This window comes from Callithrix jacchus, chromosome 19 (assembly GCF_049354715.1).
Source record: "Callithrix jacchus isolate 240 chromosome 19, calJac240_pri, whole genome shotgun sequence".
Lineage (NCBI taxonomy): Eukaryota > Metazoa > Chordata > Mammalia > Primates > Cebidae > Callithrix > Callithrix jacchus.
The window spans coordinates 44011846-44024204 of record NC_133520.1 but is presented as its reverse complement, the minus strand read 5'-3'; the positions used below and the strand labels follow the sequence as shown (position 1 = coordinate 44024204).

Genomic DNA, 12359 nt, shown 5'->3' with positions numbered 1-12359 from the left:
ACCTGTAGTCCCAGCTACTTGGGAGCTGAGATGAGAGAGGTGCTTGAGGCCAGGGTTTCGAGGATGCAGTGAGCTGTGGTCCTGCCACTGCACTCCAGCCTGAGTGGCAGAGGGAGATCTTGTCTCAAAAAAAAAAAAAAAATCAACCACTAGTTGATATATGACATCATGATATAGTCAGAAAAATATGAATGCTTCAGGTTTAGCATTTCATTCATTCAATTATTATTTAACAGGAAACCTGTTATTTGTTAGGTGCTATGGTTAAGAATCCACAGAGGACAAGTGACTGAAAATTTTAATCCTGTACTTGAACACGACTCTCAAGGAAAAATCTTGTATTTCTGACAATTATGTATTTCCTCACTGAAATCCTGCTAGAAAATTTATATAGGACAGGATCTAAGATTGGTGCTGCTCAGGACATCAGAGTGAAAAAAGAACTACTTGTCGAATAAGGTTTTCTTTTTTTTTTTTTTTTGAGACGAAGTTTCACTCTTGTTACCCAAGCTGGAGTGCAATGGTGTGACCTCAGCTCACTGCAACCTCCGCCTCCTGGGTTCAAGCAATTCTCCTGCCTCAGGCTCCCGAGTAGCTGGGATTACAGGCACGCGCCACCATGCCCAGCTAATTTTTGTATTTTTAGTAGAGACGGGGTTTCACCATGTTGACCAGGATGGTCTCGATCTCTTGACCTCATGATCCACCTGCCTCGGCCTCCCAAAGTGCTGGGATTATAGGCCCGAGCCAGCGCGCCCGGACTGAATGAGCTTTTCAAAATATCCTTAAGTCAAAGGAAGAAAAAGACTGAAAGCACATTTTGCGACATTTTGTCTAAACGCTTGTGTTGGATTCATCAAGTCCAGTATCATTACCTTGCAACAGAGGCAGTGAGTTTGCCTTCTGCTCAGTGATCTCTCTCAGAAATAAACCAGAGTGGTCACAGAGTCAGGATTAGGAAGACGTCAAAAAAATTTTTGGCTGGGTGTGGTGGTTCAAGCCTGTAATCCCAACATCTTTGGGAGGCCGAGGCGGGAGGATGGCTTGAGGCAGGAGTTTGAGGTTATAGCGAGCCATGATCACACTGTTGTATTCCAGCCTGGGCGACAGGGCAAGACCCTGTCTCTAAAACAAACAAACAACAAAAATGGTTTGTTACCATCTCTGGATTTCCCACCATTTCAGATTCAGCCTGCTCCGCACTGGTTGGAGAGACTGAAGATCCGCAGCCTGGAACTGCTGGCTAGTGCGTGTTTGAGCTCCAGGCGGTACAGAGCACTGAAGGAGGCTTTTATTTAATATGAATGTCCTCTATATTAAGGACCAAACACTTGGCTAAACTGTGGAGTTATCAATCTTTAGAGTGAGTTTCTGATGAAAGAAAATTACAAAATCATAATAGAGTAAAATGAACTTGGGTCTCAGTAGTCCGGACCAGCCGTGGAAGCTAAAGCCACTCCACCTCGGATGCTAATCCGCCGTGTGGACTTCTGATTGACTCCAGTTCCGGGAATGCCTCCAGGACCTCTACTTCCGCCTTCACATACTTATGGTAAATCTTGCCCTTAGGCAAATTCCCTATGTATATGAGCCCTGGGTCTGGAGGTAAGCATGGGAGTCCCACAGTCTTATCTTGCAACCACCTGAGTCACCATTTTTGTTGGTAAGTGCCTGTTAAATGTTTCTTTTGGCTGGGTGCGGTGGCTCACGCCTGTAATCCCAGCACTTTGGGAGACCAGGGCCGGTGGATCACCTGAGGTCAGGAGTTCAAGACCATCCAGCCTGATCAACGTGGAGAAACCCTGTCTCTACTAAAGATACACAAATTAGCCGGTGTGGTGGCGCATGGCTGTAATCCCAGCTACTTGGGAGGCTGAGGCAGGAGAATTGCTTGAATCTGGAAGGTGGAGTTTGCAGTGAGCTGAGATGGCACTATTGCACTCCAGCCTGGGCAACAAGAGCAAAACACCATCTTAAAAACATAATAAAAATTAAAAAAAAAATTTCTTTCTGAGAAACTGGATTTGTCAGCCTCTTTCTTTGGCTTCTCAGCTTCCTTGGCCTTTAGGGGTAGATTTGCATAGACCTACTCACCATGAAACACCAGCTCACATTACCCTTTATTCAGTGAATCAGCCTAGCCATAAAGTCTGCATAAAGAAGGAAAAAGAAGAAATAAAATAAAAAAACAGTGAACCAGCCAATCTCAGTAAATTCTGCTTTAGGATGACAGCTAATTGTAAAACATCAAAAAGAGATAAACCATAAATGCTTGGCTACCTTATGCTGCTTTTCCACCCAGAGGAGACTGCCGAAAAAAATCGCGGTTCATCTGTAGTAAGCACTATGAGAAGTGCTTATTGCAGGAATGACTGGGAAGAGTCCAGTCATTGCTAAAGAAAATGAAAACTCATTTACAGTAAAGGATATCTCCGTATGCACATGATATGTAATAGCAGAGAAAGGAAAAGGCTAGAGAAAAGAGAACAAGAACGTTTGCAAATGGTTTCCTCTCAGGGGCTGTTACTGTCTTCCATTTCTTTAAAAGTAAATCTTCCTTTACGACTCATGTGATACAATTAAAGCAACATTTTAAAAGAAAACCTGGATGGATTTCAAGCAGCTAATAGCAAACGTATACTTGCTGCTGGGCGTAGTGGCTCTCACCTGTAATCCCAGCACTTCGGGAGGCCGAGGAGGGCGGATCACCTGAGGTCGGGAGTTGGAGACCAACCTGGTCAACATGGAGAAACCCTGTCTCTACCAAAAATACAAAATTAGCCAGTCGCGGTGGCACATGCCTGTAATCTCAGCTACTCGGGAGGCTGAGGCAGGAGAACTGCTTGAACCAGGGAAGCAGAGGTTGTGGTGAGCTGAGAGGGTGCCATTTCACTGCAGCCTGGGCAACAAGAGCAAAACTGTGTCAAAAAAAAAAGTATACTTGCCTTTCAGAGTTGATACAAGGATGCAGTCATTCATTCATTCACATTTATTCATTCAAGTCACAATTGTCAAGTTCATAAGGTGCCAGGCATCAAGGCCTCAGCAATGAATAAGACAAATACAGTCCCCGGCTTGATGGAGCTCACATCCTAATGGAAAGACAAATGATAAACAGCTGATGATGACAAGTTCGGTAGAGCTGCTCTAACAGAGAGTACCTTAGCAGACCCACTTACGCAGAATGGTCAGTTCAAGCCACCGCAAGCAGGTGAAGTTTAAGCTGGGGCCTGAAAGGTGAGAAAGAGTCAATTGTGCTTAAAGAGCTCTCCAGGAAAACGAAGGCGCAGACTCAAGGAGAGAGCTCCATATGTTCTAGAGAGGAGAAGAAATCCCCAAATGTCACACAGCTAAGAACAAACATTCTGAGCTTACCAACCTGTGTGACTGGGCCGGGCTGGGTGAATTCCCAAGGCACCAGAGCAGCAGAGCACTGGTAGAGGTTGTCCCTTCCCTCACGCCCTAACCTACCCGAGAAATTTCTCAGGAGGCTCCAGGACCACGTTCCACTGCCCAAGGAGCCAGACTGACCCTGATGTGGTAAATATGAACAACCGAACAGTTACTCAGGATATTTGAAAAAATATATTTAAACTATCTTTTCTGGCTGACTCCATGAAGGTCTGCCGTCCTTCCCAAAGCAATTCCCAATCTGGCTTTCCATCCCCTGTTGGCTGTTTTTCCCTTTCCTGCGTTCTGGTGTAAAGGGATTGGTAAGCCCTGCAACGCCTCTCCAGGCCAGAGCGTCATTTTCCATCCCCAAGGGTCCCACACAAACACCTGCAAAGTTGACTCATGAAAGGACGAAGCCAGGGCTTTCTGGCAGAGGAGTGCAGGAGTGTGAGACAAGGTCAGCGTTGTTTTGACTCTCACTGAAGCTATTGGAAGCAGCCTGATCATCTTCACCTGGGATGCTGGTCTGTCACTAACTACACTATGTACGTGTAGCAGGGAAGGAAGGAGCTATCAGCAGCTGACCATTTGCATCCTGGGGGCATCTGAGGCTGATTTATTTGTGTGGCACTCCTATTATGAGATCTGTTCAGCAGGACAGTCTGAGAATCTCTCTCTCTTTTTTTTTTTTTTTGAGATGGAGTCTCGCTCTGTCACCCAGGCTGGAGTGCAGTGGCGCGAACACAGTTACATGCTACCTCCGACTCCTGGGTTCAAGCAATTGTCCTGCCTCAGCCTCCCGAGTAGCTGGGACTACAGGCATGCACCACAATGTCCAGCTGATTTTTTGTATTTTTAGTAGAGATGGGGTTTCACTGTGTTGGCCAGGCTGGTCTGGAACTCCTGACCTCAGATGATCCATCCATCTTGGCCTCCCGAAGTGTTGGGATTACAGGCCACTGCACCCAGCTGAGAATCTCACACCTAGGGCTGCTGCAGTAATATTCAGTTAGCATTTCTCTAAGGTCACTGTTTATTCTGTTAACTTTTGCTTTACTCATCAAATCCTGGAGTTGTCATATTTTCATAGAAGGCACAAAACTTTCAATGTCAAAAAGATGTGGGTTCTAATCCTAGAACCTGAGAGCTCCTGATATTCAGGATTCTCATCCTTTTGCCTGCTTTGAAATGAAAACGAGAAAATAAATATATGTAAGGTAAGGGTATCTACTAGTCAGCCTTTGCTGTAATAATAACCCCAGTTTTAGTAGCTTATGACCCCAGCATTTGTCTCTCAGTCCATTGTCCAAAATAAGTCTCATGTAGAGGGAAGGAAGGGTGAATATGTGCTTAGTGATAATACAATTGTCACATTAAGACCAAGAGCATGTTAGGTGCTTATTTTATTTTATTTTTATTTTTATTTTTTTCATAAGATGGGGTTTCACAATGTTGGTCAGACTGGTCTTGAACTCCCAACCTCAGGTGATCCACCCGCCTTGGCCTCTAAAGTGCTTGGATTACAGGCGTGAGCCACGCACATGGTCTTATTTTATTTATTTATTTATATATTTGAGATGGAGTCTCACTCTGTCTCCCAGGTTGGAATACAGTGGCACGATCTCGGCTCACTGCAACCTCTGCCTCCCAGGTTCAAGCTATTCTCCTGCTTCAGCCTCCCAAGTAGCTGGGACTACAGGCACGTGCCACCACGCCTGGCTAATTTTTCGTATTTTTAGTAGAGAGGGGTTTTCACCGTGTTAGCCAGGATGGTCTCGATCTCTTGACCTCGTGATCTGCCCGCCTTGGCCTCACACAGTGCTGGGATGACAGGCATGAGCCAGCATGCCCGGCCTACGGTAGGAGTTTAACAGATGTTAGTCGCCACCCCTTTCCAAGTGCTTACAGCAGCATTTAATAAATGAATGGTAATAACCATAAGCCAACTCTGTTGCCAGCCCATATCTTTGCTTTAGCAACAGTCTAAGTGCCTGGATTCACTTCCCTCCGCTTCCCCACCATTCCCGGATCCGTTCCTGAGTTCCTTATTCCAGATCCTTGCCTCACTTTCCTTTGCAGCACCCCACTTGGTCTTGTGCTCTGACACCTGGTGATGTCCACACGTTCCACCTTTTCAGTAATCGAACAAGCCCCAGGACCACATGGCTTCCTACTGTTCTGGTGCACCCAAGTCTCTGTTGGCTAAACTCACTGTGACTTTGTAGATTGAGTATGGCATCAATCACTAAGTTTTTTTTTCTCCTTTTTTGAGATGGATTTTTGTTCTTGTTGCCCAGGCTGGAGTGCAATGGCATGATCTTGGCTCACCGCAACCTCTGACTCCTGAGTTCAAGTGATTCTGTCTCAGCCTCCAAAGTAGCTGGGATTACAGGCATACACCACCACGCTCGGCTAATTTTGTATTTTTAGTAGAGATGGGGTTTCTTCATGTTGGTCAGGCTGGTCTTGAACTCCCGACCTCAGCTGATTTACCTGACTCAGCCTCCCAAAGTGCTGGGGTTATAGGAGTGAGCCACCATGCCTGGGCTTTTAAAAAATTTTCATTTTTATTTTACTTTAAGTTCTGGGATACATGTGCAGAACATGCAGGTTTGTTACATAGGGTACGTGTGCCGTGGTGGTTTGCCGACCTATTGACCCATCCTCTAATTCCCTCCCCTCACTCCCAACCCCACAACAGGTCCTGCTGTGCACTGTTCCCCTCCCTGTGTCCATGTGTTCTCGTTTTTCACCTCCCACTTATGAATGAGAACATACGGTGTTTGGTTTTCTATTCTTGCATTAGTTTACTGAGAATGATGGTTTCCAGATGCATCCATGCCCCTGCAAAGAACACGATCTCATTCCTTTTTATGAGTGCATAGTATTCCATGGTGTATATGTACCACATTTTCTTCTTCTTTTTTTCTTTTTTTAACTTTTTAATTTTTTTTTTTTTACCCACCCTCACTGATCAATTTCCTTGCAATGTACCACATTTTCTTTACCAACTTATTTGTTAAAAAAGTGTACTGGGGTCAGGCGCAGGTGCAGATAAAATACTGGGTGAGAAAACAACTAAAAAAAAAAAGAAAGAAACAACAACAACAAATACTGAGTGAGAGATTGCAGGAAGGGTCAACTGGTGAACTGATGTGCATTGATAGGCCAAGCGTGGTGGCTCACACCTGTAATCCCAGCACATTGGAAGGCCAAGGTGGGTGGTTCACTTGAGGCCAGGAGTTTGAGACCAGTCTTGGTCAACATGACGAAACCTCACCTCTACTAAAAAAATACAATTTTTTTTTTTTTTTGAGACAGTCTTGCTCTTGTTGTCCAGGCTGGAGTGCAATGGCAAGATCTTGGCTCATGGTAACCTCTGACTCCCTGGTTCAAGTGATTCTCCTGCTTCAGCCTCTGGGGTATCTGGGATTACAGGTGCCCACCATATGCCCAGTTTATTTTGTATTTCTTTTTTAGTAGAGATAGTGTTTCTCCATGTTGGTCAGGTTGGTCTTAAACTCCCAACCTCAGGTGATCGCTTGAGTCTGAGAGGTCGAGACTACAGTGAGCAGTGATTGTGCCACTGTACCTCAACCTGGGCAACATGGTGAGATCCTGTGAATATAAAAAAATTGAAAAAACAAGTTGGGCAAGGTGGCTCATGCCTGTAATCCCAGCACTCTGGGATGCTAAGATGGGCAGATCATTTGAGGCTAGGAGTTGGAGATCAGTCTGGCCAACAGGGTGAAAACCTGTCTCTACGAAAATTAGCTAGGCATGGTGGCAGGCACCTGTAGTCCCAGCTACTTGGGAGGCTGAGACAGGAGAATCGCTTGAACCCTGAGGTGGAGGTTGTCATGAGGCAATAGTGCGCCACTGGACTCCAGCCTGGGTGACAGAGGGAGACTGTCTAAAAAAAATTTTAAGTGTGGCCAGGTGCAGTGGCTCATATCTGTAATCCCAGCACTTTGGGAGACTGTGGCTGAGGATCACTTGAGGTCAACAGTTTGAGACCATCCTGGGCAACATGGTGAAACCCCAGTTCTACTAAAAGTACTGGCTGGGCGAGGTGTCTCATGCCTATAATCCCAGCACTTTGGGAGGCCGAGGCACGTGGATCCCAAGGTCAGGAGTTCAAGGCCAGCTTGGCCAATATGGTGAAACCCCATCTCTACTAAAAATACAAAAGTTAGCTGGGCATGGTGGCGGGCACCCGTAATCCCAGTTACTTGGGAGTCTAAGGCAGGAGAATTGCTTGAACCCAGGAGGCACAAGTTGCAGTGAGCCGAGATCGTGCCATTGCACTTCAGTCTGGGTGACAGAGCGAGACTTTCTCAAAAAAAAAAAAAAAAAAAAAAGTTAAGTATGTCACAAGAGCAGAGAGCTTTAAATTGGGGGCCAGGGAAGGTTCTTGCAGATAATGGCCTTTCTGAAACATTCTTAATCAATAACAGAAGCATCCTCTAGAGATTGACTGCAGAGCCCCCTCGCCCTTTCCAGGTCATTCATTATTCCCAGAACCTGCCAAGTGGACTAAACATGAGAGGCAATCACAATCGATTAGGAGACAGATCAGTTGTTCAAAAAACATAAAACAGTAATCTGTTCGCTGTGGAATGTAGCAATTAATCAGCTTTAGAGGATGATTGAGTTGGCTAGGTGGAGAGGTGAAGGAAGAGTGTTCCAGGCAGAGGAACAAAGTCACATGCTGGAAGAACCAAAATGCAACTACCATGCAGGAACACAGAGGAGCTCACGGCTCAGGAGGGCGGGGAGTGGGGAGAGAAGCAGTGGGAAAGATGGGCCCCCGCCTTGGTGTTAGGTTAAAATGATTGAAGTTCTCTCTTCTTCTTTTTTTTTTTTTGAGACAGAGTTTCTCCCTGTCACCCAGACTGGAGTGAAGTGGTGCGATCTCAGCTCACTGCAACCTCCACCTCCTGGGTTCAACCGATTCTTCTGCCTCAGCCTCCCAAGTAGCTGGGATTACAGGCACCCGCCACCAGGCCCGGCCAATTTTTGTAGAGACGGGGTTTCATCATGTTGGCTGGGCTGGTCTTGAACTGCTGACCTCAAGTGATCCACCCACCTTGGCCTCCCAAAGTGCTGGGATTATAGGCGTAAGCCACTGTGCCAAGCCTGAGCTTTTCTTTCTTTCTTTATTTAATTTATTTTTGGGGTGTGTGTGTGTGTGTGTGTGTGTGAGAGAGAGAGAGAGAGAGAGAGAGAGAGAGAGAGAGAGAGAGAGAGGCAGAGAGACAGAGAGAGACAGAGAGAGAGACAGAGAGAAATACAGAGAGAGAAAAAGGGGAGTGGGGGTGAGGGGGTCGGGGCTGGGTTCAGGGTCTCACTCTGTTGCCCAGCCAGGAGTGTAGTGGATTATAGCTCACTGCAACCTCCAGCTCTGAAGCAGTCTCTCACCTCACCCTTTTAAGTAGCTGGGACTATAAGCGGCCACCCCACCTGGCTAATTTTTTCACTTTTTGTAGAGAAGGGGTCTGCCTCTGCTGCCCAGGGTTTTCTGAGACTAATGGCCTGGAGCGATCCTTCCGCCTCGTCCTCCCAAAATGCCGGGATTACCGGCGTGAGTCCACGCCTCCCGGCCAAAGCTGTTTGGACTTTATCTTAAGGTAAGATAAGGGTGTTAAACATTTTAAGGAGGGCGGTGCCATGATGAGATTTTTAGTTTTAGCAAGATTACTCATGAGGCATCCCTTGGACATGTCACAGGAGAAAAGTGAGATGATCAGATTTTCCTTTTGGACATAATCCCTGCTCTGTAATGAGCGGAATGAGGTCCGCAGGTACCGACGGAGGGTCTCATGGTAGGGCTTTCTGGAGAAGAGTGACAAGATGACATTTACATTTTAAAAGGATCACTCTTCTAGAAAGACCTGAAAGGTATAAAATGATAAGCAACTGGAGAGCCAGAGGAAACTGACTCAAAGTGGGAGTCAGGCCCTCCGCCATGTCTTCCATCCGCTTCCTGTGCCAGCGCTGCAACCAGGCCCTGAAGCTGAGCTGCTCCTCTGAGTCCGGGGTCTTCCCTGCAGCTTCGGCCCTCACCTCCGGGCAGGCTGAGCCCAGAGACACCCAGGAGCCCTGCACCACCAGGGAGGTGACAGACGCTGAAGAGCCGCAGGACGGTGCCTCCAGCCCACCCCTTCCAGGGGATGGCTGTGTGTCCAGCTACAGTGCCAGCATCTTCACCCTGCTGGGGAAGCTTGGCCCCATGCGGATGCTCAGCAGCATCCAGAAGGCAGCTGGTGACATTTTTGACATCATCTCTGGCCAAGAAGATGTGGACCATCCCCTGTGTGAAGAGTGCACCGACAGTCTTCTAGAGCAGTTGGACTTCCAGCTCGCTCTTACGGAAGCTGAGAGACAGAACTACCAACGCTGCCTGGAGAGCGGGGAGCTGGAGACCAGCGAGAAGGAGGTGGAGGCTCTGCGGGCGGAGCTGCGGGACCTGGAGCTGCAGGAGGCCAGGCTGGCCCAGGAGCTGGAGGACGCGGATAGCAACCGTGCGAGAGCAGCCGCGGACCTCGAGGCAGCCCAGGCAGAGACTGCGGAGCTGGGCCAGCAGGAGAGGCAGTGCTCCAGGGACTGCAGTGCCTTGGAGTATCAGCAGCTGGAACTGCTTGACCAGCTGGGGCACCTGGAGAACCAGCTGCAGTATGCCAGGGTCCAGCTCGACCGGCTGGAGGAAATCAACTGCTTCAATGCCACATTTGAGATCTGGGTGGAGGGCCCCTTGGGCATCATCAATAACTTCAGGTTGGGCTGCCTCCCCACTGTCCCTGTGAGCTGGAATGAGATTAATGCTGCCTGGGGACAGGCGGCTTTGCTGCTCCTTGCCCTGGCCAAAACAGTTGGTCTGGAGTTTCAGAGGTATCGACTCATGCCCTGTGGAAACCATTCCTATCTCAAGTCTTTGACAGATGACCGCATGGAGCTGCCTTTGTTCTGTCATGGGGGGCAGGATGTTTTCTTCGATAATAAGTTTGACCGCGCCATGGTGGCCTTCCTGGACCTCATGCAGCAGTTCAAGGAAGAGGCTGAGAAGGGTGAGTCCGGCCTCTGTCTGCCCTATGGGATCCAGGTGGAGAATGGCCTGATGGAAGACACTGGTGGCCTCAGGAAATGCTATTCCATCAGAACCCATCTGAACACGCAGGAGCTGTGGACAAAGGCCCTCAAGTTCATGCTCATAAACTTCAAGTGGAGTCTCACCTGGGTTGCCTCAAGGTATCATCAAAAGTAGCTTTGTTTCTTTTCTTTTTTTTGAGACAGAGTCTTGCTCTGTCGCCCAGGCTGGAGTGGAGTGGCACGATCTTGGCTCACTGCAACCTCCACCTCCTGGGTTCAAGTGATTCTCCTGCCTCAGCCTCTCAAGTAGTGGGGATTACAGGTGTGCACCACCACCCCTGGCTAATTTTTGTATCTTTAGTAGAGATGGGATTTTGCCATGTTGGCCAGGCTGCTCCTGAACTCCTGACCTCAGGTGATCTGGGTGCCTCAGACTCCAAAGTGTTGGATTATAGGCGTGAGCCACCCCACCCAGCCACTTTCGTTTTTCTTTTTTTTTTTTGAGATGGTTCCTTTCTCTGTCCCCCAGGCTGGAGTGCAGTGGCACAATCTTGGCTCAATGCAATCTCCACCTCCCAGGTTCAGACAATTCTCCTGCCTCAGCCTCCTGAGTAGCTGAGATTGCAGGCACCCACCTGCAAAAATTAGTGTGGCATGCTAATTTTTGGTAGAGGTGAGGTTTCACCATGTTGGCCAGGCTAGTCTTGATCTCTTGACCTCATGATCCACCCGCCTCAGTCTCCCAAAGTGCTGGGATTACAGGGAGCCACCCTGCCCTGCCCACTTCTTTTTCTAAAGTACTGTAAATGTATTATCAGATAAATCATCCCCAACATGTCTTGTAACTTTCACTCCCCTTCTCCATCCAAATATTCAAAATGACAGGAAAAAATTTGAATTATAAGAGGCCAAGATTACTCCTGCATAAAGGGATAAAAGGACAGAGGGCAAGGACTAAGTGGGGGGAGGAAAGAGGGTGTGGCGAGGAGCCAAGTGGAGGTTTTCAATTTTTTAATGTTAAAACAATTTTGGGCCGCAGATGTATGTGTTGGAACATTGGACTTGGGGGAAGGGGAGAGAATACTCAAATTACGCTTTTGTCTTCATCCCTGAGTAACTTTCAATAAATTTCTACATGTTCTTTAATGATTTAAAGTGAGTTTTACTCGGTTGTACCATGCTGTTGAGATTAATTTTTTTTTTTTAAAAGATGGGGTTTCACCCTGATGACCAGGCTGGCCTTGAACGCCTGACCTCAGGTGATCCACCCACCTCGGCCTCCCAAAGTGCTAGGATTACAGGCGTGAGCCACTGTGCCCGGCCTCATGCTGTTGAGATTAACTGTGAGTTGAGGGGTGAGATGGACAGTGGCTGACTGGTAACCTTGGCTGATAAATTACAGATCTTGAGGTGAACGCTTCCAGAAAGCTGAAGACAAAATCCTAGCACTTTGAGAGGTGGAGAAGGAAGAATTGATTGAGCTCAGGAGTTCTGAGGCCAGCCTGGGGAACATAAGGCGACCCCATCTTTACAGAATATTTTAAATTGTATTTTATTTTTATATTTTTGAGACTTAGTTTCGTGCTTGTCACCCAGGCTGGAGTTCAGTGTCACGATCTCAGCTCACTGCATCCTCAGCCTTCCGGGTTCAAGCTATCCTCCTGCCTCAGCCTCCTGAGTAGGTGAGATTACAGACATCCACCACCACACCCGGTTACTGTTTTTTTCTCTTTTTTTGGGACAGTCTGACTGTTACCCAGGCTGGAGTGCAGTGGCGAGATCTGGGCTCACTGCAACCTCCGCCTCCTGGGTTCAAGTGATTCTCCTGCCTCAGCCTCCCAAGTAGCTGGGATTATAGGCATGCACTACCATGCCCA

At 47.7% G+C, this 12359-nt stretch overlaps 1 protein-coding gene across 1 annotated transcript; it reads left to right on the top strand.

Moving 5' to 3' along the window:
* Positions 1-9078: 9078 nt before the first annotated feature.
* On the top strand, positions 9079-11628 carry BECN2 (beclin 2). The gene has a single exon (XM_035281299.3). It carries the CDS (start codon positions 9362-9364, stop codon positions 10655-10657), a length of 1296 nt encoding a protein of 431 aa, XP_035137190.3. The 5' UTR covers positions 9079-9361; the 3' UTR covers positions 10658-11628.
* The last annotated feature ends 731 nt before the right edge of the window (positions 11629-12359 follow it).